Here is a 27351-nt window from a genome sequence, read left to right as displayed (position 1 = left end):
ACTATGTCCTACACTCCGACTGGCCAAAGACAGTAAATGTATTGGATAATAATAGAATCTTTCAGTTGTGGATGCAGTTTGACGGTTAGGGGCATTCAGCTTCTTAGATGCTGTGTCACGGGGCATTCATTGCTTCAACTCTAACCCTTCGACCGCCCCTCCCCAGAGCTCGGCAAACAGCCCAACATCCCGTCCTACCACCGACAGGGGAGGGAAGGGAAGCACGGCTAACAGAGCAAAAGCCGTGTAGGCTACGCAACATTGCACTTCGCTCGCTGCGTCAGCGAGCAAGTGAGACCCAGTTACAATGCTTCAGTAACTCTACACGGGGAAACCGGTCCCTTTTCTCCACCGGAGTTGTCGGCATCGACACAGTGCAGCGCGAATGTGGAATACACAGCGGGACGTTATCCAGGGGGAAAAAAAGATCCGGTAAAAAATGAAATGTTTCTCCCGTTATCTGCCTTACCTCTTCCGACCTCCGAGCACAATCCTTTCCTCAACTTGCCATACCGAAGGTAGGATGTACGTCGGTTAGTGCTTGTTCCTTAGGTGCATGTTGCAGTCCGCTGAGGCCGGACACGCGTCATGTTAACTTTAGAAGTGAATGGACGTGAAAAAAAACAACAAAAAAGTAAAGGAAACATCTCCTTAGTAAGTTTGGTAGTCATCACACAAATTCCCGTTGTCTCCACGCATGAAGCAGCTTTGATCTTAATTGAGTGTACGTCCGAAAAGCTCCAAATACCAGAGAATTAACCACCCTTACCTATCTATTTAAATAACAAAAAAAAAAAAAACCGACAAAATAACAATGTTTTTAAATGCGTGGTTTCATTAGGTTATTCGAGAGGCATATAAATGTAGTGAGTAGTACAGTGTAGTAGACAGATAAGAGTAGTTTGATAACAAATTACATCTTATTCACCCATGAGTAATAATGAAATCCAAGCTTACGTCACTTCTATGCCTTTGGTCTCACTGCTAATGGGTGTCATGCATTTTGAGTGTCACACACCGATGTACATACTACCCATATAACTGAACCCTGAATTCAGAATGACTTGAATCTTTTGCATTTTTGCACATTTCTAAGATAGTTTATGGTTCATGCATGTTTAAAAAACATGGTTAAATAGTTTACTTGTGAGCGTCTGATTAGAATAGAATATTAGAATAATTGTTGCAATTTTTCCTAACATGATAAAAACAGATTATTACATAGGAATTATTTAGTGTGAAAAGCTGTTTTACACTTTGTTAGCAAAGTCTTTGTAGTAGCCTCCTGCTTTAATGTCTGTATAAAAAACTCTTGTGACTTTTTATACATGCAGAATGAGTAGCATAATGTTATTTGACCTCTACCCAGGTTTTATGAGCTACCAGACATTCCATATGCTTGATCATAAAAAGAAAGGTAATTTTGAAATCAGACGTGATGTCCATTATGTAAGACTTAGTTGAATGGATTTTAGATTATACATTGTTTGCAGTGCAGCACTCAAGAGCAGAACATTTTGTTGGGTTGTGCAATTTAGCTACAGGACTTTGATCATCTGCTACTCCCAGGTCCTACACAAGAAGGCAGTTTGCCACAAGGAGTCATTTGTGGCTCAACTGCAGTTTATCAGTTTATGTGCATCATAAGGCAATGTTTTCACTAAGATTCAACCTTACACTGTAAATGAGCCAGAGATAGCAGCATGGCACAGGAGATGATTAGCAGCAGTTAATTGCAGTCAGCGAGGTCAATGAGGAGAACTGAGCAATGAGGATGAAGATGGTGTGGAGTATTATGGATGAATAGTTGTCCATTTTGATGGGATGAGCCACTGTCTTTTGTCCCCCTGGGCAGGCTAATGAAGTGCACTTTAGCTTTCTGTCCAGAAAGTAAATGAACTGTGTGGGGCGGGGGGTGCCCAGCTGTCCTAAATTGATATGCTACTGCTGTAACCTGGTCAAACACGACAGTCTGGGCTGACAGAGCAGCCTGAGCTTCAGGCTTCATGCTAGCACCCTCAGAGGGCTTTAGAAATGTATAGGGCTTTATAGTGGCATACTGACTAAGAGCCCAGTGGAATAAAGCTGATTTGTCTGCATGAGCTTTGGTTGGCACTCCCACACTGTGAAATTGTTTGTAGCATGACCATTACTCTGGTAAAATGGCTTGTGTAATGAATGTCTGGTGCATATCCTGGCTTGTTTTTCTGGTGTTGCTACAGGACTTGACCTAGAACCATTAGTCTGCCATCATCAGCTGTAGACTAAAAGAAGCCAGATCAGCCAGTTGGTGGCTTAGAGAAATGTGATTTCACTGAGCTGGCTGTTGTGGACTGAGGGGAGAGAACATAATTTTAGGCAAGTTAGGTGTGTGTGTGTGGGGGGGATGGGGAGGCATAAAAGGAAGTAACTACATGGACTTTGATAGATTAACTGTTAAAAGGCACTGATTTGCTCCCCGTCTTTTGCTAGTGTCAGGAAAAACAAGCAGAAGCTAACACTTATGAACACACACACACACACACACACACACACACACACACACACACACACACCAAGGTCTGTAGTGCATTCCATGTTGCCACTTCTGTTAGGCAGACAGTGACTGGCCATGTGCAAGTGAAGTGAATGTCATGTGAAGAGGCCCCAGGTTTCTCATTCTTTGATAAGAACAAAGTGCTCTTTTAGGTCACCCACATGAGACATGAGACACAGAGCAGAGAGTGCATACCACAACAATACATGCTTTGAGTGTGTGTGCATCCTTCTGTCTCTGCTCATACATGTGTCGCATAGGTGAGGGAAAGGGGGAGATACAGAGGCACTGACCCACGAGGCAGGGTCATGAAGGATATAGTATTGAGTTTAGAAGTCTGCCAGCTGAAGCTACCTGTCTGTTCTTGTTCTCCCAGTGCACTGTATTTTGCATTAATTGATGGTTCATTTTGTGTAGCTGAGGATCCTCTCACATACAAGAGTGAGGAAAACCAACAACACAGATTCTGCTTTATAATGAAACAGACATGCAACAGGTCAGCTGAATTCAAACAGACACACTCCAGTGCAAGAGACAGAGAGAGATAAAGAGGTGGAGAGAGGCAGAGAGGATGCAGAGGAGGTCTATTGTCTCTGTTAAATGCAGACAGGAAACACTCAGTTATAATGCTTTAAAAAAGGTCTCTGCTTGATCAATGACTTCTCCTCCATATAATGACTAAAGGCAACTAATGACCCAAGCAAATGAATCAGCAAACTTAAATTTGACAGCTCTTTCTCCCACACAATCTATTTTTGTCTTTTGTAATGAGCTAGCTCTCTACACTACTGCAGACAGATTTTCTAAGGTGCAAAAGGTACAGAATATCCTGATTGTGCTGTCTAAGAGAGAAAGTGAATAACGCATTACACAGTTCATGTGTGGATAAGGTGTGTGTGTGTGAGGAGAGAGAGAGAGAATGAGAAAGAGATGGAGACAGATCATCTGATCTACCTTCCCATAGCAGATTATACGTATAAGAATATTTTTGATTTTCCTCTACATTTAACAGGCTTAAAGAAAAACAAGGCTTTGACTTTTATATCCTATTGGTCATTAGTTGGTGGACATTTGTATTTGTATACAGTCACACTTTACAAGTCACAACAAAGGTATAGAATTACCTTTTTAGGAGCCTCAGATGTACCATTCAAACCTCAGCTGGTTTTCATATTGGATGAGTTCAGCACCAAGGACAGGGGCAGCTCTTTGTCCTAGAAGAGGTCTCCTGTGTATTCTGCAAGTGTATCTAAGACAATTGAAACAGTGAATAAAGATTAAAAGAGAGGTCTCCTAATGTGGTGGTAGTTATGCTTTTATTAGGATATAAGCTGTACAGCTCTGACTATTTCAAGAAGGGCAAGATTCTCTGAAGCTCATTCTTCTCCTGGCACCCCCTGCCCTTTTTTCACTAACTGGGTATGGAAGATCAAGGAGAGCAGCTCAGAGAAACCAAAAGCAACCAAATGCAAAATCCATATGAGAACACTACATTTTTAGCATTTTTATGAGCCTGCATTGACATCAGTCATAGTGTAGTGAGTATGTGTCGTTTTTAGTTGGCTGAAATTCATGTGTTTACACTATGTTTCACTGTTTATGTTTTGATTATTTTAGGAAACTCTGGTTTGGTTGAAGCACCTTATACAGAACAGTACCTGGAAATCTTTTCTTTTGACACCATTCTGGTCATGTTTAGTGCTTGTGAGCTTTAAGAATGATCTGTGCTTGACTGAATGGGAATTGGTTGGATCAGAGCAAAGAGCATATCTGGGGTATGCACTTCTACTAATCCTGCATGGATATGTACATGAGCACACACACAAACTGAACACAGACATATCTCCACATTGTCACAATGCCAGATTCCCTAGCAGACTACAACACCCAGCAACCCGTTCTTCTCCCTGGCAACAACTCCACCAATCAGAGATGCTTAATCAGATCAGCATCACTGGAGTATTGAACTCACCTGTACATCATTAGTATCAGTGTATATAAGGCTGTTAAGAACTACCACTCACTGTGAAGTATTGCTGTAAGTTTTCTGAAAGCATACCGAGCGTTGTTTCTTGATTGGCTTATTGTGTACCATACCTTGACTTTGTTTTTTCGTTATTGTATTTTTGCATTTTTGCCTGTCCCCTTTTTTGGATATTCTGCCTGGATTAATTGTGTATGTTTTTCTGTTTTTTTTTACTTGGACTGTTGATTCTTTATGATTTGGATTCTCCTATCACATTCTCGTTTGATCATAATTCTGGATTCTTCTACTCTTAGATTAAGAATAAAGACACCTACTATTTCATTTCTGCAAGCATCTTATTTTGATCAACACCTAACAGAATACTTCGCCCACATGCAGACGGCGGATTCTGAAGCAATTAAGGAAGCCCTTACCAGTCAAGGTCAACTACTCAATCAGCACTAGCAGGTGCTAGAGGGTTTCATGAAACAACAGGCGGACCAACAAACACAAATGTCCGAACTAAGTCATTGTCTTGGAGAGCTTACGTCAAGGCTACAGATGACGGTTCCTTCAATCCAGTTCAACCCCACACTTGTTTCAGCTACCCCAGTTACTAGTTCTCAACCCACTTTTCCAGTAAGTAAATCTGAGAAATATGACAGATACCCTGAGAAGTGTCGTTTGCAATAGTAGTCCCACCCGTTCTAGTCAAGAGAAAATTACATTCCTTACCTCACGTCTTTCAGATAAAGCACTAGATTGGGCTACCGTCGTTTGAGAGAGTATACAAACCTCCACATATGAGGAGTTTATCGCTCTGTTTAGAGCAGTCTTCAACCACCCCCACGAAGGGAGAGGAAGCGGAGAATTACTCATAAAATTACAACAAGGCAACTGAACAGTAGTAGATTATGCTCGCGGGTTCCGCACCATAGCTGCGGGTAGTGGATGGACCGAGGACGCATTGATTGCAGTTTAGAAATGGCCTGAATTCTGATGTATTGCACGAGCTGGCTTGGCGGGATGATGAGCTCAAGTTAGATCAACTTATAGCTCTAGCTATACTCCTGGATAATTATCTGGATAATTCTCACTCCACATACCTCCACCCCAGTCTGTGATATGAATTCAGATGAGAACCCATAGTGGAGTACATGCAATGTGATTCATCCCGCTTATCTGAGGAGGAACGGAGGCATCGGTTCCAAGAAGGTCTATGTCTGTACTGTGGATCAACAAGTCATATAATAAGGGATTGTCGGCTCAAACCAAATCACAATGTGTCCCGGAAACAGAGGGGGAGCAAGATTTCCACTCCACAACTCCAGGTAGGGACTTGCATAAACTCGGTATGGTTGCAAAATCTTTTACGTTACCAGTTTATATTGGATCTCAAACTCCCTCATCTATTTTCACAGCCCTAGTTGATTGCGGGACAGAGGGCAACTTCCTTCACGCTCATGTGATAGAGGATTTACACATCCCAGTAGAACCATTACCCAAGCCCCTTCAATTGGATGGATCACCTGTAGGCGCTGGGACCATATCTCTCCGTATCACACTGATAAAACTCACCACCAATGCACTCCACTCAGAACTCATCTCGTTCCTGGTCCTATCAGCATCCTCCTTCTCAGTTATTCTAGGCCTTCCTTGGCTGGAGCAGCATAACCAAAGTATAGCCTGGCCTCAGAGGGAGATAACACAGTGGTCGGATTATTTTCCTATGACTTGTTTGTCCTTACCCACACTTACACTCTGTTCCACGACTATAGAGGGTCCTGCTGACGACCAACATTTTTTTTCCTTCCTAAAGAATACCAGGACTTAGCCAGCATATTTAGCAAACAGAAAGCAACCTAGTTACCCCCTCACTGTTCCTGCGATTGTGCTATAGAACTCCTGGAGGGTGCCACCTTGCCCAAGGCACGTATTTACCCCCTCTGTCAAGAGGAAGCGAGAGCTATGGATCAGTATATAGAGGAGGCACTGAAACAAGGGTTCATCCAGTCCTCCACTTCCCCAGGCTACTTTTTTGTAAAGAAGATGGACGGTGGTCTTTGTCCATGCATCGATTACCGTAATCTAAACCAGATCACCAAAAAATATGCTTACCCGTTACCGCTCATCGTCGTCGCCCTGGAACAGCTACGAAAGGCAAAATTCTTCACAAAATTAGACCTTCGTAACGCTTATAACCTTATAAGGATCAAGAAGGGAGATGAGAGGAAGACTGCCTTCGTCACCACCAAGGGACACTATGAATACAAGGTGATGCCATTAGGTCTCAGCGTTGCACCATCTGTGTTCCAGACTTTCATTAATGATGTTCTTCGAGCAGTCATAGGGAGGTATGTTATCAGATATATAGACAATATCCTTATTTACTCACCCAATCTTCAGACACACATTCAGCATGTTAGATCTGCATTGAAAATTCTCATTCCTGGATAACGGACTGTATATGAAAGGGGAGAAATGTAAATTTCATTCAACCACTATCATATTTCTAGGGTATGTAGTAAGTTATGGGGGAGTGACTATGGATGACAAAAGTAATTTTTCAAGGAAATTATCACCCGGCGAACAAAATTATGGCATCGGAGAGCACGAACTGTTGGCCATGTAGTTGGCCTTGGAGGAATGGAAACATTGGCTAATCATCCTTTTTTAGTAATCACAGATCATTGGAATCTGTGGTCCTTGTTCTTTTCCAGATTTAACTTCAAAATTATGTATCGTCCAGGAAATCGCAATACTAAAGCAGATGCACTTTCCTGTGTCCATCAAGAGGAGAGAACAGAGGAGAAGGAAACCATATTACCTATCTGGGCTCACCTGACATCCATCAGATGGGAGACTGAGGAAGAAATAGAACAGGTCACACAACGAATGGTCACCCCATTAGAATGTGTGAGTGACAAACGCTACGTAGCTGAATCTTCCTAAGACGGTTTGCTAGCCTGGACCCATTGCTCCCTCTCTACAGGTCATCCTGGGGTCCCAAGTATATAGGCCCCTTCAAGATCCATAAACATGTTTACGAGGTGACCTATCAATCGAACTTACCTGCACATTTCCGTGTTTCAAGGTCTTTCCATGTCTCTCTCCTCAAGTTTGTTGCTTCAGGTCCTTTGGATGAGGTCTCTCCAGACAATACCCCTCCGCAACCCATAGACTATGACGGAACTCCGATATACGCGGTATGCCGCATTCTGGATTCCAGGAGGAGGGAAGGTTTGATACAATTCTTGGTGGACTGGGAAGGGTTTGATCCTGAGGAGCGGAACTGGGTTCCTCGTGATGATATATTGGATCCCGGTCTACTATAGGACTTTCCTGAAAGACCTGCTCCTCGTCCTTGCGGGCATCCCTGCCACGTTCTGACAGGGGGAACTCTTAATAGGACTCCACAGTGCCGACGAGGTCGTCGCAGCCGTCTTCGCTCCTTGACTGTTCTGGACTCTTTGGGGGAGGGTACTGTCATAACGTCAGATTCCCTAGCAGACTACAACACCCAGCAACCCGTTCTTCTTCCTGGCAACAACTCCACCAATCAGAGACGCTTAATCAGATCTTATATATTTATAAATAAATATAAATAAAGACACCTACTATTTCATTTCCACAAGCGTCTGATTTTGATCACCATCTAACACACATTAATCACTTTGTTTTTATTCATATAGTATTTAGCCTATCAGAAATTTCCTAAAAGATCCTGTCAGTTACCCTGTTTAGCCCAAAATTACATATTATGAATGAGAGAGATGTCATAGTGAGGTGGAGGAATGTATGACTACCTTTAAACAAATCGCAGGAACCGGGAATTGAAACTGAGAACAGAGGCTGTGTGGGCAAGTTCAATACTACACTCCTCCTCAGGCCCCTGATGGTCCAGGCCACGGACTAAAACAGCACATGAACAAGAACAGCTCTGTGAGGAACACCCCCACAATAGCACCTCTCGACAGAGTTTCCTGCTGCTGCTGGCCTGGGTGCCCTTTGTGCCCCTGCATGCCTCTATCAAGCAGTCTATCAACCAGCTGTTCGTTAAAGAAAACTCAAGTGAAAGGTGGGTACAAAGTGTTGGGACACTGAAGTCTTATCATACAGAGAAAAAGATGTAGAAAGGAGATTAGGCCAATTTTCAGTTATTCTACCCATTCAGAAAATGATCTTTAATGAAGTCTTATATAAAGCACTAAGAAACACACAGCAATAAAAAGCACTGCTGGCAAGAGTAAATAAAATCATATAAAAAGCATACTTGTAAAACTGGGGAAATTGCATTAAAATACAATCCAAATGCAATATTCTTAGGCTGTAAAAGAGAATGTCAATTGGCATAGTACGAAGTATAGACTTTGTAACCACTAGCCATAGAAATGACCTGATGGGAAAGTCTGGTGGTGAGGTTAAAGTCAGTGTGAATGAAAAACCAGAGCCCTGTCTCAATAGTCTATTTAACATGCCCTTGCCAACTTCCATTAACAACTCAGAAGTGCATAGCACCTGTATCACACAAGTGGCCACTTGCAGTACAAGGGCAGGATGAGAGTATGAGTAGCACATTTCTCAATTGGAATGCACTTACCCTCTGCAGTAAACATATATGCATCCCACTAAATTTATTTCTTTCATGATTTACATTATATTACTGAGTAGGCCACAGTTAACCACAGTAGGCAACAAATAATCACAACAGCTGAATATCGGGTGAATTTAGTTTATTTTTACGTTGTTTATAACCTAACTAGTTCTAATATAGCCGAACTAAACAAATTAGCTAGCCTAAAAACTGTAACATCCATTAACTAAACTTGAAGTGAAACCTTTTTATAAATTATTTGGTTTTGGCTTACACTTTTAAATGGCTTTGTGAGAAATAGGTTTTGCTGTTGAAATGGACACTGCATCGGGTCACAGAGCTTTTTGGGTAATTTCTACTGTTGAAGTGGTCATTTGTGTCTTTTTGTTCCCTCGAACCTCAGAAAGCCCATCTAAAACACTTCATTACAGTTAATACACTATTGGAACAGCCCTTAAGTTAAGATTCCTCTGATAGGAGGTGGCAAATTGAAGTATGTGAGGGCACGTTAAATTGACTATTGAAATGTAGAGCAGAATGTATTTTACTGCTTTAACGTGATGCATTTCCAAGGGAAATGGGAAAAGTTATGGGCAAGGCATGATTTTTACCCATCAGCATTTGATTGGATTGTTTAAGCGGGCATTTAAAATCTAACATGGAGCCTGATCTGGAAGCTCTCATGCACCCATGGAGGTTAATGAATCCATTTACACTCATTACCATTACACAGTACCAGATGATCAGGAGTTGGGTAATGAATATTAGTTTGATTTTATAATGGTGAACAAGAAAGCAAAGCATTGCTAAAGGATATCTGTATTTAAAATGTTTTTATCTAACAAAATTGCTGAATCCATCAATAGCAGATTGTAAGTGAATTGCAGTCATGGGTAAAATGCCTCGAACATAATCTACTTTACTCAAAAAATGATATAGAAATTACTAGTCAAAGCTTTACAGAAAACACACAATCAGTAAATTTTCAATTAAAGGGAAATTTAAAAACAGGAACCGGGTCTCTCACCTGGGTAATAATATTTGATAATTAATGAAGGGCAGGACAATGCTCTAAAAATAGGCTCAAGATCAAATATGTCCCTTGATAGGCATAAATTTGCAATGCTAACATAATTGTGCCTCTCTCATCTGTGTCCATCGCATGATTTTTGTTTGTGTTTGTTCCATCCAGTCCATATGCTTTGTGTTTCCCTTCCTTGCCTCTCATGTGTTGCCCCACCCTCCTTCAGGTGTCCCTCATTTCCATGTGACTCATTGTCTCCCATTCATTCTACCAGTGCTTTGATCCATCTTAATTCCAACCCATGTATATAATTTTCTGTTCCTGCCTTCTGTGTGGATTATTAGTCTTGTGTCATGTTCTTATGTTCTTTTGATTGTTGTCACTAGTATACTTTGTTTCATCATTCTAGTTTCAGCTTTCACCTTGTTTGGTCATTCGCAGTGTACTCACAGCACGCACCTGCATCCTTTCTCTATGTCTCGCTTTTATTGTGTCATAGAATAACTGAGAACAATAGGGTGCAGCGAGCCCTCTGCAAACAACTGGTCCTCAACTCTGTGGAAGAAACTGCCAAAGGACACGATCAAGAAATGTCAGATTAGCTGGATTTAAGATGAGGGACAGGTTGGATTGGCTAGTAAAATGGCATGGTGAGCTTACCCTGGAGGGTTAGAGCTTGCACCTGGAGCACATCTAGGAAGCAGGTTATGTCCCAGTGCTCGCCCAGGAGGCAGGTTTTACCCCAGAGTTCATCAGGTTACACCCTGGAGCTCATTCAGGAGGCAGGTTGCACCCTGGAGTTTGTCCCGGAGGCAGGTTTTGTTCAGCAAGGAGGTCTGCCTCACCCTGGAACCAGGCCAAGGGGGACATGTCCAGGTGCTTCCAATCAACAGCCTGGCAGATGCTGCGAAAGGATGAGCCAGAAAAATCCCAGTCCAGTGCCAGATCCTGAGCCCCCTGCCCTGAGGACCAAGGTCTTAATGACAGAGACCACCTTGTGTCCTGAAAGGGGGGGGGCTCCCCTGGAATTTTTTTGGGGGGGCTAGGGGCTCCTGGGTCTGGCTCTCCTGTGTCTGACCAGTGATTGCCTGACCGCTGTGTAGGTGGAATGGTTGGCATGAGAAGGCATCCAAGAGTATGATTATCTGGCTTTGCTTAGCTAGTGCCGGGCTCCATTGGATTCTAATCCCTGTGTATTCTAGTCCCTGTTGTAGCCTCTGTCCCTGTGGCCCTGTGGTCCCTCTTGTCAAGTCTGTTCAGTGTCCAGTTTAGTCCGTCCCAGTCGTCTGTGTGTCTCCCTGTTAATTTCCCTGTCCCATTCCCTGTCCAGTTCACAGAGCCATCCCCAGTCCTGGTGTCGGTCCCCTCTCCCATTCCTCACCTGACCATACTTCTGCCTTTTTCACTGCTCAAGTGTCTGTTCCCAGTACTGCTCCTACCATGCGGCCCCTGGCTTGGATCCCCCTCCTTTCCTGTTATACATCTCCCGAGGGGGAGCTCTGTAAAAGTTCCCCCTCATTTCTGTTGAACTCCATGTGGCACTGTCCATCACATTGTTCTTTGATTGTTTTCATTCTGTCCTTTCCATATGCTTTGTGTTTTCCTTCCTTGCCGTTTGTGTGTTGCTCCGGCCCTCATTTCAATGACATTCATTGTCTCTCTTTTGTTCTACCTCATGCTCTTGTGATTGTTGTGGTTGTCACCAATATACTCTTTCATCATTCTAGTTTCACCTGTTTTGTTTGATCATTCGCACACTCTTGGCTTGCACCTGTATGTTGCTTCTATGTCTTACCTTTGTCAGGTAACTGCTAAAAACAAGGTAATAACATAATTGAGAAATGGTGGATTTCTTCATGACAATCACTGACAATTTTCATGATAACTCAAAAAATATATGGTCAGAATAAAAAAAAAAACAGTCAAAGCAATATCATAACAAAGCAAATCGAAATAAAGGTTAATGACATGCTCTTATGGAATCAGGCTGAAGTGACACAGGCCTGCAAGTTTCACATTTCAACAAAGCAATGCACGTACTGTCGATATTAGTGAATCATAACTAGTACTAACACCAGTAACTGAGACAGAGGTTGCGAAAGTAGCTGCTTCTCTCAGGTCTTCAAGGGATAATGATGTGATATGAACACACTCATGCTGAAAGATAAATTCCTCAATAAGTAATCCATTAACACATGTCAATAATACTTCTCAAGTAAGTCTGCTGTTGTGGCCCCTTTATTCAAAGGAGCTGCATCCTCTTCTAACCTCCAATTACAGGTCAATCAGTAGTTTACCCTTAGTATCAAATGTATCTGACAACCTGGTTGCCAAGTGAATCACTGACCATCTAAACAATAATTCCTTTCCACTGCACACAATACAATTGGGGCTAAGGGCTAAACATTCATAAACAGCTAAATTTGATCTCAATTTGATCTCAAAATTGTATCTAAAAAATGTAGGCGAGGGTAGGGTTGTGGGGGCCTTGTACCTTGTTTTATGGAAAGCTTTTATAACTGACTGAGAACATATAACTGTCATATCAGTCAGTTATGACTGACCATTAATCATAACATTTTACTTCATAAATTACTTAGCTTCAATTGTTCCATGGAGTATTTCTACCTTGCCAAATCCTACCCCTCCCTTTGCTCCCAACTTTCAAAATTGACCACTTCTTATGCAGCAATGATGCATATGATACATATGAACTGCCTATGTGCATCAACTGGTGTCCTTCAAGGCTCTATACTAGGCCCAGTGCTGTTAAGCATGTACATTTAATGATTTGCCCTTTGTGTGTAGACAGTGTGATGTCTAATGTATACTGAAAATAGTTATTTTTATTCATGGTAAAATGCAGAAGAGGTTGCAATCAAGTTGACAGATGTTTGTCAAAGATTACATTCTGGCTTAATGAAAGCTGTTTTTGACTAAAATGTTTGCATATTTTTCTTCAAAGGCCACAGCGTAGATGTAGAACAAGATGTTCTCAACAGAAAAGCGTCTGCCCTATCATCAGCAGATGACGATCCCCTGATGATGCCACAGCTGTCCATGGCTGGGAGCCTGAGAGAACAAATTGGCTGTGCTCTAGGGGTGGATAGTGCTATTTTCCAAGTGTGTTACTGTGCCCCTTGATGTTGCTTGAACTGCAGCTTGAAAAGATGTGCTTTGGAGGATGGCCCTTACCCTTGTTGGCAACTGTTGTGTGATGAGGGAGACTTACCTCACAGGTGGGGAAAAAAATACAAAAAAAGAATATAAAGTCCCTCATCTCTGGAGAGAGACTACAAGTTATCATACAAATACTTGGGTTTTACAATACAAATTGTATTGGGAATACAAATATTTGGGTTATAAAACCCACATAAAAAAGGTCTGTAACAAAATAAATTTCAGTTATACTATAAATATGAAATATGCACTAGAAATATGAAGTGAGGCAGCTAAGCTATGCTTCCTGTAAGTGCGTGCAGGCAAGCACGAAGGGAAGCGAGGAGGCGGATGCAAACACAGGGATTTAATAATGAGAAGGGGCACAAACATAAACCAAAAGAGCGAAAAAGACAAACGAGGGAACCATGAGCCAAACCAGCCGAAAGAACAGAACCAAACCAGATAGACAAAATAACCAACGACCAGGAAGACAAAAGGCAGGGATTATATACTGAAACTAATGAGGACTAACAAGACAGAGGTGAACATAATTACAGGTGAAGATACAAACAAGGGGGTTGAACAGAATGAAACCCAAAACAAGGAAGCAGGAGGAAACAAAAACCATAAACTAAACAAAACAGATACCATTGCCATGGGAAACGCGATGCCAGGGAGGGATGATCATAAGACTGCCACTCAATGGTTCTCTAATGGTTCTGTCTGTTAAATTGGTGTAATGCACATTACAGTGTTAGAACCACTGGAACCACCATACAAACAAGCACTTAAAACTTTAGAAATTATTCTAATGAAGTATAATCTTCTTAGCTGGGAGAACCTCATCAAATGCAAAAATATCTGCCTAGTTTATTAGATTTTGCTCTCCTACTCTGGCTTTATTGACTTCAAATCTACTTCAAACAGACTTACTAGAGGTATAGGTAAGTTGGGAGTGCAGAATTCCACAGAGGAAAACTTCTTTTAGTAAGGCTATATTTTCCTTCAGAGCATCACATCAGTGGAATTCAGTACCACAATCAAATACCAAATCCCCCACTTTTCATTCAGTTAAGCATAATATTAAGAAATGTCTTATTGAGAACCAGCAGTGTCAGAACTCATGACCTTTTAATACACCTTTAGCATGACTGTGTGCAATACATGTAATATTTATTTGTAATTATGCTGTATGTACAACTGTATTTAACAGTATTGTAATATGCTTATTTCATATGCTTCTATCACAATGTAGTATGTCTTAACTATTCTGTATATTGTATTATTTTTATTATTGTTAGACAAAGGGAAAAATCAGGTACATTTACATTTATTTGAATGTTAATTAATTATTGTACGTTGTCCCATTTCACACACACCCACAAAAACACACACACAAGCATGCAAATAAATATAACTGAAATAAATACAGCTGCTTCTATCAGCATCCAATTATCTCGTTTCGCAGAGTATAACAGAAACAATGTTTCATATATTAGCTCAGTACTAAATTTAATTCCAAAATTGCAACAACAAATGGCACTAAACAACTATATTTTGTTTGTCTCTCTTTTGGCTCATATAGACCTTTCTTTCCAGGCTAGGAGGGAGCACAACGCATGGTAGTCCTATATATTTTAAATCTTTAATTAAAGGCAGGCTACATTCGATGCTGTGCGACAACAGGCACTTGATTAGAACCATTACAAAGTGGGGGGAATAAGTTATCCTTGTTAAGTTGCAATGTAATCCTGTAAGAATTACTATTTAAAAACATACTTCTAATCTAATTAATAAGGTGGCTTCTAGATATGTGAAACCAGCATAAAGACAGCAACAACAGCAATAATAATGGTATTTTGGCTAAAAAAAAAAGCCAATGGTTAAAGAAATAAGATTTTTTGAAATCTTATTTTATTTATTTGTGTGTGTGTGTGGGGGGGGTCATCAGTGCTGTATTTTGGTCATTATAAAGTTACTCTTGTCATCCATAGGAATGTGTGTGTGTCTATATATATATATATATATATATATATACACACACACACACACTGGTGTGAAAAAGTGTTTGCCCCCTTCCTGATATCTTTTTTTTTTGTGCATGTTTGTCATACTTGAATGTTTCAGATCAAACAAATTTAAAATATTAGACAAAGATAACACAAGTAAACACAAAATGCAGTTTTTAAATGGTTTTTATTATTAAAGGAAAAAAATCCAAAACCTACATGGCCCTGTGTGAAAAAGTGATTGCCCCCTAAACCTAATAACTGGTTGGGCCACCCTTAGCAGCAACAACTACAATCAAGCGTTTGTGATAACTGGCAATGAGTCTTTTACAGCGCTGTGGAGGGATTTTGGCCCACTAGGAATTGTTGTAATCTGGCCACATTGGAGTGTTTTTGAGCACGAACCACCTTTTTAAGGTCATGCCACAGCATCTCAAATCAGATTCAGGTCAGGACTTTGACTAGGCCACTCCAAAGTCCTCATTTTGTTTTTCTTAAGCCATTCAGAGGTGGACTTTGGATCTTACTTGAGGTGTGTTTTGGATCATTGTCCTGCTGCAGAACCCAAGTGCACTTCAGCTTGAGCTCATGAACAGATGGCTAGACATTCTCCTTCAGGATTTTTTGGTAGACAGCAGAATTCATGGTTCCATTTACCGCAGCAAGTCTTCCAGGTCCTGAAGCAGCAAAACAGCCCCAGACCATCACACTACCACCACCATATTTTAGTGCTGGTATGATGTTCCTTTTCTGAAATGCTGTATTACTTTTACGCTAGATGTAATGGGACATACACCTTCCAAAAAGTTCAACTTTTGTCTCGACGAGCCTTTATGTTCTTTTTGCTCAGCAGTGGTTTTCGTCTTGCAACTCTGCCATGCAGGCCATTTTTGCCCCGTCTCTTTCTTATGGTGGAGTCATGAACACTGACCTTAACTGAGGCAAGTGAAGCCTGCAGTTCTTTGGATGTTGTTGTGGGGTCTTTTGTGACCTCTTGGATGAGTCGTCGCTGCGCTCTTGGGGTAATTTTGGTCGGCCGGCCACTCCTGGGAAGATTTACCACTGTTCCATGTTTTTGCCATTTGTGCATAATGGCTTTCACTGTGGTTTGCTGGAGTCCCAAAGCTTTAGAAATGGCTTTATAACCTTTTCCAGACTGATAAATCTCAATTACTTTGTATCTAATTTGTTCCTGAATTTCTTTGGATTGCAGCATGACGTCTAGTTTTTGAGGATCCTTTGGTCCACTTCACTTTGTCAGGCAGGTCCTATTTAAGTGATTTCTTGATTGAGAACAGGTATGGCAGTAATCAGGCCTGGGTGTGGCTAGAAAAATTGAGCTCAGCTTTCCAAAGATCCGATAAACCAGTTAATTTATGTTTTAACAGGTGGGGGCAATCACTTTTTCACACAGTGCCATGTAGGTTTGGATTTTTTTCCCCTTAATAATAAAAACCTTCATTTAAAAACTGCATTTTGTGATTACTTGTCTTTGTCTAATATTCAAATTTGTTTGATGATCTGAAACATTTAAGTGTGACAAACATGGCGAAAAAAAAAAAAAAAAGAAAAAAAAAAAAGATATCAGTTAGGGGCAAACAGTTTTTCCACACACACACACACAGAGAGAGAGAGAGAGAGAGAGAGAGAGAGAGAGAGAGAGAGAGAGAGAGAGAGTATTGTAATGTCACTGTGGAAGAAAAACCAGACAATTTCTACTCAAGAACAGCTTTTATTCAACAGTGCATTATTGAAAAAGACTCACACAGAGCACATGGAACAGGGAACTAAATGGTGAAAATGGGGGGAAGATAAGCCAAACATAAATAGAGCCATTGGAAGGGCAGACCCAGTCGCCTTTTGTGGCGTAAACCGTGGTCAAAGCAAAGAAACGTAGAAGCGAAGGGAGATGGCAAGCTAAAAGGAAATGCGACCATCCCATGTCTGACACCTGTGTAATGTTGGCAATGAAGATGAACCAGAGAATGCTATTTCTGCTCAAGAATATCACTTTTATTTGACAGCGTATTCTTGACAATCACACAGAATAAGCAGAAAAGGGAGCTGACTAACAAGGCTAAATGCGGAAGATAACCAAAAAGATCAGTAAACTCTATCGACTAGCACTAGTAAAACTAAAAAGAGCATGATTAAACTAAAACCGAGACAGGCACAGCATTCAGCTCTAAACAACGTGATTGTCTGAGTCTGTGGAAAAATCACACGGAGGGGCCATCATTCCCCCTTCTTCCCTTTCCCACTGGCCCACGTCCTGCGGTCTGTGATGGTGAACCCCCCCCACCCCACCCAGGGGTGACACAGACCAGGCAGCGGATGACTCATTATAGCCTACTCATATTACCAGTTAGCCTCTATCTATGGATTACATTCGAGATTAATTATTTTCTCTAACTTTAGGTGGAGGCCTTTTTGGATAAAAACTTTAGCTTAATGTGGCAATTTGTGTCTTTACCTTATCTAGCTAATGATATGTTCTGCTTTGACCAGTAAGCTTAAGGTAGGGTAGTTAACGTTAGCTACCTAGCTTTATAAGAACTGTCACATTTTAGCTGTTAGGTGAGCCTAATTCTCAGGAATTGCAGCCTTGTGTTTCAGGGAGAAAACAAATAGTGCTACAAAGAACTTCATGTATAGTTCATGTACACAGTTTGCGACTTGTTAAAGCACAAACTGTATATTGAATCACAGCAGTAGCAAACTAATGGATTTCTAGGGGCATGTTTCTTACATTTCATTACATTTACAGCATTTGACAGGTGCTGTTACCCAGAGTGACTAACATATTTATAGGTATAACAATATGTGTTCTCCTTGGGAATCTAACCCTTGACCTTGGTGTTTCTGGCACCTTAATCTACCTGCTGTTTTTATTAAGTAGGAGACACAACTATACTTCCCTAGTTGCTCTGTTATTATTGTAGTCATTGTTACCAGTATTATAATTACTTGGCAATACTGTAGAGAAAGATAAAATATTAATATTATTGTTACAGTATTATAAAAGGAACTCTAAATATAGTTCTGCTATTAAGTCTAATTTGAATTTAGAGAAAGTTCCTGAACAATAGTCACCCTGTATTTCCAGGAGACTCATGCAAAAAGCCAATACAGCTGGAAGCCAATACATCCGGAGCTCTAAATGTGTGTGTGTGTGTGTGTGTGTGTGTGTGTGTGTGTGTGTGTGTGTGTGTGTGTGTGTGTGTGTGTGTGCATTAATGGGTGGCACGATCAAGACCCGCAAGAATGTCTTTAAGCAAGTTTCTGTGTGCGTGCGTTTCTGACTTTGTCTGTATATGTTTGTGTACTATTAAAAATGTTATTACTGCTGTGAGGGTGTCTTTTTGTGTGTAGTACAGATTGTTGTGTTATTGTAGGTATGCCCAGGCATTTTAACTGAAAGCTCCCAAGGCTGGATTTTCATCCACTCTTTTCACAGAAGCTGCACTGCTGCAGAATTTTAGCTCTAGGAAACCGTGCAGCCTCAGCCAGTTTTCAAATCCCCTATTCATAAAATTCAGAAAGTGGTGGTGGAATCACAACCGCTGCTCCCCGTCTAAAGTTTCAGTTTTATTTTTTCAGAGGAACTCAAAAGTTATGGGCAAAGCCTTGTGGCTGTTGTACATGATGAGAACAATGATGTATTTTGAGCTAATGATGTTTTTTGGCTTCGGACCAAGCTGCTCTGAGATGTATCACTGGTTGGATATGTTGAAGCAGAGCAACTGGCAACACTTCCATTTCCTGCCAGTAGACTAAGACCATGAAATTGAGGACACCAGAGTGAGGGAAGTGGTTGAAATGAGAAGTCTGTATGTGGACTGGGCTCTCTGCTCTCTGCCTCTTAGACAGCGGTCTGTGCCCTCTTTGTGCAGTGTGCCCTCGAGCGAATAACTGAGTAGGGCATGTGGTTCTCTGGAGGTTTGGCTGAAAGCAGATTCAAGTTGAGCCCTGTTGTGCTATATTGTAATGTATCATGGCAAGGCTGAGTTTAAGTCAAAGAGATTGTCAGAGCCAGAGGGATGTGTGTGTTTGTGTGTGTGTGTGTGTGTGTGTGTGAGAGAGAGAAATGTTGGCAAGTATTTTGGGGACTTGCTGACTCAGTGGGTAGGCCTGGGGCTCTGAAAGCTTCTGTTTAAATCTCCCTAAGAACTCAGTTCAAGGATAGCACTTGTTAGATCACAAGTAATGCTGGTAAGGTGGTGTTTTGACATACGACAGGGCGCGTGTGTGTGTGTGTGTGTGTGTGTGTGTGTGTGTGTGTGTGTGTGTGTGTGTGTGTGCACGCGTGTGTGTGTGCGTGTGTGTGTGTGTGTGTGTGTGTGTGTGTGTGTGTGTGTGTGTGTGTGTGTGTGTGTGTGTGTGTGCACGCGTGTGTGTGTGCGTGTGTGTGTGTGTGTGTGTGTGTGTGTGTGTTTGTGTATGCTTGTGTGTGTATGTCTTTGACTGTGTGCAAGTAAGCACCTACTTACCTTCCCCATTTTAAATGTGTTTTGTGTGTTTTGTGTGTTGTCTGCAGTAGCAGTAGTACCCCATTTAGCAGTTGCGGCCTTTGGAGGTTGCCTTTGACATACACTTACAGAGGGATATGAGCCACAAAATAAATACAGGAACATAAAGCATATCTTTTTATTTATTGCTCCTCTTAAAATGCAATGGGCAAAGTGCTGGAATGAGGCAATATTGCAATTCTGAGGATTTAGCGCCCTCTTGAGTTTAATTTCAGTTATTGTTCATCTTGAGACTGCTACATCATGCCAGAAGATGGTGGTGTTACATAAGCTCTACTGTCCCTCTTTTTGTATTAATATTTGTTATAAATTATGTGTTAATTATAATAACCAAAAAATGATCATTCATTATATTATTATACAAATCGTGGTGACTATGGGATGTATTTATACATATTTATAATTATATAGAATTGACATATAATTTATTAATATAAATTGTGTTGACTACATTTTATAAAAAGTGCCAAAGAGGCTCTATTACTAATGTCAGTGAAGGAAAATAGAAACACTAAGAATATATGAAAGTTTGGATCATTTTGATGTCAGGTTTGCATATCATATTAACAATATAATATAAATATTTGCAATTTAGAATTTTTTTTTTTATAAATTATAGCAACAATTTTGATAAAATATTAACACAAATATGAACATGCTTAAATATACTCCTATGTCATAACTGAGAGAATGGTCAGTGGTTGTGGGTCATCTGTTGCTGTAAATATGTTGGCATTCTCTAAATTACTTATTGAATGAGGGAACCCACCTTCCCACCCCAACACCCCCCACCTTACATCCACACACACACTTTCTTAAAGACCTTTCAATCCGATTTGTTCCTCTGTAAAGGAGAGGATGGTTTCTCTGGCTCCTACATGATCAATGCCATATGGTGCCGCCTGTTCTAATCCATCACTCATGCTCACTGCAGCAGGGGCTTCCTGTTCATACCCCAACACCAGTATTCCCCTCACACTCCAAAGCCACATATGCCCATCTTCTGACCTAAATAATGTATTAAATCCAAAATCAAATTTTAGGTTGCAGTGTTGGTGTTGCAGTCAAGACTTAGATGATTACCTCATCACTCTATTAGTATGGCATCAGAACTAGATGAAGTTTAGACTTGCTAAAACCCAAGGTAGAGCTAGCACAGAAAATGCCTATATTGTGTTATTTGATATTTCATACTATACCTGATTAATTTATCTCATATGAAATACTGCCACGCTTTGTTCCTCTGCTGTCTGATTAATACAATACAGCAATACATTAGCTGTAATATACCCGTTATCACAGTAACAGGCACCAAACTCCACCTGTCTTAGAGAGCTGGAGCTCTAGTAGGGTGTTTTGCTGAAATGGCCTGTGGGTTTGAAGTGGGTTGCCCGGTTATAGAGGATAAGAAAAAGAGGAGCAGAGAGGATGTCAGCGAGAGAGAGTAAAAAGACAGAAAGAGCAAAAGAGAGGGGGAGAGAACAAGAGAAAGAGAGACTGACCCAGGGTGGGTGGCCCATGTCAGGTCGTCAGTCGACAGCTTGGCAACCCTGCAGGTCTGGCTGCACCAGCCTTGCGCCCCTGTGATCTTGGTGGGCAGCTGCTCGACCAAATGGGATTGTCCAGCAGATTACAGGGTGTGCATCCTGGGGACAGGGAGAATGGTGGGGGCCAGGCCCCATAAGAAAATGTGGAGTGTTATGGTAGTGTGTATATGTCTGCTTTAACATACCTGTAGGAAAATATACTCCTATTTCTATACCTGTCTTATCACTGTTTAAATATTCATCATTAGAGTTGAGATGTTCCAGTGAATCAATAGGGATCCTGTTTTTTTGAGTGCCAGCATGAAGAACAGTGGATTTTAGGCTGTAATTGCAGGGAAAGTATGGATTTCTCCTCTACAGACATACAAAATAGCAGTAGAAATGGGTGTAATTACAGATAATTGCTACGGAAACCTAGCCCTAATTAAAAGATTACAGTAATGCTGAAATTTTAGACAGTGGAAAAAACAAATCAACAAACTTCACTAGTTATAGTTTACCCACCATCCCCCATTTCCCCTGATGCCACATGCATTAGTTTTGATAGCCCAATTATTAAATGTATTAGCTTCATCCTGTGCACATTCAGATGGTGGCTATGCGTGAGATGTTGAATGGAGCTCTCCAACGTGCTGATCGAGGAGGGGTGCTGAATACCTTTACCTTCCATTATCTCCTAACAACAATGCTCTGCAGCTCAGCCAGAATACTTTAGTAATTATAGATAAATGTACAGCCACATTGATGAATAAATTATATACATGCACATACGGAAATGCCTACATTTTCCCTGTGTAGTAGCTATTGTTTAGTGTGGCTCATGAAAACATATTGAAAACAGTGTCAGCATTGGTGCGCCTCTATATCCTAGGTGTAACTCGTACCCTTCAAATAAGCAAGCAATTTCTGGAATAATTTTTGGTGTCTACGTCATTAACCCTTATGTTGTAAAAGCTGTTCCGATCTCCTTAAGCTGCATTAGGATAAATACTAGATGAATTGTAATGTTTAGGATTTCCAATGATCCAATTATATAGACAGCTGTTGTGCTGCATAGCAGTGCTGCACCACAAGCAGTTTCCTAGCAACCAGTGTGATGGTAAAGTATTTCCCCTTGAGCAGTACTATAGCCAATACAGTCAGAACTGGTGGAGTAGCTATAGTACACTAAATGAGAATATGGGAATGCCTTTTTTTCAGTGCAGTTCCCTATGTACTATATCACTATATATTGTGCCCTTTGTTTGTGTGTGTGTACATGCTTGTATGTGTGCAGTCATGAGTGTATACATATGTGTGCATGTGTGTGTGTGTGTGTGTGTGTGCACTCAAATGTCTATGTGTCCATATGTGTATGTGTTATTTTAGGAATGCTGTAGAGAACAGCATGCATGCTTTGCCTCCTTTAAAACTTTAAATTTAAAAATAAGTGTAGCATCCATGTTTGGATGAGCTGTTTGCTTTCATTCACTAGTTGATACATGTAAATGTCAGTATGAACACAGAGACGGAATGAAGCACTCAGTGATTTAACCACAAAAGCATCACTGGTAACCTGGCTGATAAAGAGCCTCTGGGCTACGTTTAAGGCACTCAACCAAAACTACACATCCATCTGGTCCAACTGCTCGCTCTCTCTCTCTCTCTCTCTCTCTCTCTCTCTCTCTCTCAGTCACGTCACACACACACACACACACACACACACACACACACACACACGCACACAGACATGCACCATACACTCTCTTGCCCATTCTGTCCAAATGTGTCTTATTTTGTTCTTTGTATTTTCTCTGTGTGCAACAGCCTGGCTCTTCTCTTGCAGTTGAGATCCTGGAGAATTCTGTGTTGGTATTGTACTACCATGAAACAGGTCATAGTAAAAGAATGCACAGTGGCTTGCCTGATTATTTCAATATTCCGTTGGTCTGGGTGAAGTTAATAAATTAGTATTGTTATGGGTTTTTTAATAAAAAATCAAAACATCCCTATAACTTACACGTGTTGCACATTGGTAGCCGATCTACCTAAACCACAAAGATCTTTGGTATAATCTTTTACTTTATTTACTCTACTTCAACTGAAAACAGAAGAATCCACTATAATAATATTTACATTTACATATATTAATTGTATATCACGTGTCTTAGGAACATATTTCTACAAATCTAAAATCAGTCCAAGGCACAAAGACACATTCAGAAATCCATGCAGCTCTGTTCTTAAAGGAATTCAAACAAAAAAAAACAAACAAACATAAAAATCCCCACATGAACTCCACGTCATATCTTTCACCCAATTTTGCATAGTGTCAAGGCAAAGGCATTAAGGTAAAGCTATTGGATGAATTATAGCTGAATGTCCAAACATCAAATAATATACATTTCAAAATTATGCATATAAATGAAAATAAAATACTCTGTACTTGCCTAAGTCTATTAGAAGCTATTTGGCTCCTACAAGTGTTATGGTGAGATTGAAAAGGGATTTTTCCTTCTGTTGTATCATAACAAATATTTGTTAATCTTTCTCAGGCACAACCTACCAATGGTCCCCCATGCAAATACTATTACTGTGAATTACACAAGGGTTCTACTCTTTCGAGTGTGAAGGCTGTGAAAGCAGCCCTGTCTGGCAGTCAATATGCAAAAAAAAACAACCCCAAAAAACAGTTATGCTCAATTTAGCAGAATATATTCAGAGCTAAATCAGTAATGAGGTATTGATAGGACATGATCTAATGCTGCTGCTGTTGTCAATCAAAGTCTAGTTCATTTGGCATTCCTCAATATCCAACTGGTTTGGGATGCATGCATCCAAAGGCAGGTATGGAAAGTCACCCCCAGGTCAGGCAATTTCTTCCCATCAATGCAGGCAATTGGCCATGACTAAAATATCATGGTGGTCTATTTATTCTATGTTTCATGGTACAGCACTGATGCACATGTCTGCATGGGCTAAAGTGCATAATAATGGGAGCCCCAAAGCCTTGAGTACCTAAAGAATCTGTCTCTGCACAGTGGAGTGAGGCAAGAACTAACTTTCCCACAGGATGTTGCATTAGACTGCTCAGGTTTTCAATCCAGAATCAGCAAAACAGTCCCTGCAGCACCATAGTGAAAAACCTAATAAAAACATCTTTTTTTAAAGAGAAAAATAGTTATTTAATGTGAGATGCTAGAACTGAACTGCAAGTGCCTCATTCACTTTATGACACAAACAGAAAAAGCATGTGGTCCCCCTTTAGACAGGGGATATGGAAAGTTATGGACAGCTAAAGGATTACCTCTGAGTTTAAGACCAGATAGCCTCTGGCTCTGATCTCATAGCTTTTGAATGACATTTTTTTATCATGCTGTGCTGTAACCTGCCTCTTCATTTGCATTCACTCACTTTGTCTTTCTTTCATTTGGTTGTTCTGTTTTTGGCTTCATCTGTCTCTTTCTCCCTAGTCACTGCTTCCTCCCTCCCTCCCGCCCTCTTTTCCTCTTCAGACAGACAGATCCTAACCTGGCCTGTTGATCATTAGAAGATGCCAGGTGGAATTTGTCATCAGCTCCAGCCTCCCTGTCTTGACAGAAACTCATTGATTCCCCCCCCCCCCCCCCCCAACCTGTTTAAATAATGGTAAGAGCTTTGTTTAGGGTAACAAAGCCATCTGAACCAATGATATGTTAAAGTGGGGATTCTTCTAGCATATTCATACCCCAAAACAAGGATTAATTTTAAAATTGTTGTTGATTGCTTGCTCTTTCAGTCTAAGTTTGGTTTTGGCTATGGCTTATAAAAAAGATCACATCAGGCATATCTCTTGCACACAAAGAATTGAATAGGGTTCCCTAAATTGGCCTAGACTGTCTCTGCTCCATTTCTACTGCAAAATAAGTTTTACTGTAATCTTGCATATTTGCATATTATATTGATCGGTAGTGAGGGTTAACGATGGTGAAAATTGCCATTCTTTTCTCAATATTTTCACTTCATATTCATACTCTTTTCTAATCATTTTATGATGTCATGTCTGAGTTATTGTGTCTTGTTCTATGTTGTATATAAAAATGTAATGCATAAGATTAAGGCTTTAGGGTGAGGCGGACAAAGTCCCCGCAGAATGTAATATTACAACCAGAATGTAAATCAAATCTTTTCAGAGTTAATTCGCCGACGGCAAGGTGTCTAATCGTATTACTTATCGCATGGTCTGCGATTACTTAAGGAGTGTTGTTGACGTAAAAGATTTTGTCTGAAACCTGGTTTTCGGGGTTTTCTTATTGAGTCCACTGTGACCTTTCTTTGTGTGCCATTTATATTTTAAAATGGGCAGTACTTACCAGCTTGTGTCTTATTTCGCATATGGCGCCGCTTTTCGTGTAGGGCAAGCAAACTAGAGGATGGGGGTTTTCGAATCGCAGTATGACTATTAGCAGACAGTTGAAATTGATAACATTATTTAAATTCCCAATAATTAATCATCCTCTGTTCAGTTTTTAAGCCGTCGATTTGATAGGCGTGCTCCTGCCTGCTGCACAGTCCTCGTGTCACGCTGAGGACCAGCTAGTTTTGACATGTGCTGTCATTTCAGTACTGGACAGCGCCAATGTCAGTGGGAGGAGTCTTTATTCGAGTGGTACAGGGGCTGGTCTGTGATTTAGGAGGTTAGAAGCCAAAAATGAACTGAAGCAGGAAACTGTCTAAATAGGTCGATTAAGATTTGCATTTTAGATGCAACATCTAAATAAGACGAATAACGCTTAGACGAAGACGCACTAACGCTTAGCATTTAACCCCGCCTCTTTACTTCAGAAGCTCACGTCTCAACTCAAATCTATATCGCCGCGTCCGGTGCACTTCATTTAAAACAATTCATGCAAAATCGGCCGTCCTATTCCGTCCCAATTCTCCTACATTTCACGCATCAAGAAAGGAAAGTACATCAGTAGTGCAGCTCTACGATTTAAGAAGTGGTTCCCACGCGCTGAAGATGAATTACTGAACGATTATTCCAGCCGCGCCTGCTCTGACTGCACTCCGTGGGACGCCTCTCTGACTTCAAGCTGTACAGTCGATGCCCCCCGAGGTGGAAGGAAAACAGCCGCCGGTAACATCAGTTGGGCATTCACCTACATCAGAGGGGCGACCGGTGTCATGGCAAACGGCGCGATGGACCCGCGTACCGCCTGCTGATGTTTGGATCCATGATGGATTCTTGTATGCCCACCTTAAGCTTCCGATATAACGGTATCATAAATGGAGGAGGAGATTGACAACCGAAAAATCAACAACAGTTTCCTTCGGGACCACAACTATGCAACCGAAGGTAGCTCTTTTTTTTTTTTTTTTTTTTTTTTTTTTTCATTTGTCGGGCAGTTGAATGAACCGCATAGCAAATGTCTAAGGCGTCAGTCGCGGTGGGGGGAGGGGAAACAGTGATATAGGTTAGGTAGGCTACGTTGGCATACATGTTGCTTTCAGGACCCCACCTAGTTTATCCAGTTCTCGAACGAGGTTTAGCAGTGCTGGGTACAATAAGGATGATATGTGTTTTGTAACAACAAACAACTCGGTAACACTGAAAATAAATCTGTGCCAAAGTAATGTATGTTAGGACACTAATATGTTCTTTTAGTACCCCTTTCTACGAAAATGTGTTATAGCCACGTATAAAATGATCACATGCTCTTTTCCCACATTCTGGTTTTAGGTGTTACTATGGCACCTTTCACTGAGTAGTGACGCGCAGAGTGACTCAGACATTTGCGAGCATTAGCGCTTCTCTTGTGTAGTTCGTGACTACTGAAATTTGTTACTTTATAAGATATTTTTCTAGGGCAGACATGACACAGACCCTGGATCAAGAATTGCTTCGTGAACATTTGCACGTGGATTACACGTGTTGAGGATGATTCAGAATAAGTTATTGTGGAAAAAAAAAAAAATCAACTCAGAAATTCAGCAATCTAGTAAGATTACACAATAATTTAGAT

The 27351-nt window shown here is 40.9% G+C and overlaps 1 protein-coding gene across 4 annotated transcripts in view; it reads left to right on the top strand.

Annotated features, from left to right (window-relative positions):
* The first annotated feature begins 259 nt into the window (after positions 1-259).
* Positions 260-27351, top strand: part of LOC113582095 (serine/threonine-protein phosphatase 2A 55 kDa regulatory subunit B beta isoform-like) — a 47179-nt gene continuing 20087 nt past the window's right edge. For 2 of the 4 annotated variants that reach the window (XM_027017685.2, XM_027017694.2), the window contains exon 1: positions 260-518. In XM_027017685.2, coding sequence (XP_026873486.1) covers positions 440-518 — 79 coding nt within the window. In that variant the 5' untranslated portion in view covers positions 260-439. Of the gene's footprint in view, positions 519-25978; positions 26685-27351 lie in introns of those variants that run through there. The other 2 variants (XM_027017702.2, XM_027017711.2) reach the window with 2 other exon arrangements.

Source organism: Electrophorus electricus, chromosome 12 (assembly GCF_013358815.1).
Source record: "Electrophorus electricus isolate fEleEle1 chromosome 12, fEleEle1.pri, whole genome shotgun sequence".
NCBI classification, from domain to species: domain Eukaryota; kingdom Metazoa; phylum Chordata; class Actinopteri; order Gymnotiformes; family Gymnotidae; genus Electrophorus; species Electrophorus electricus.
Note: the sequence above shows the minus strand (reverse complement) of the source record. Positions and strands in the feature narration are given on the sequence as shown.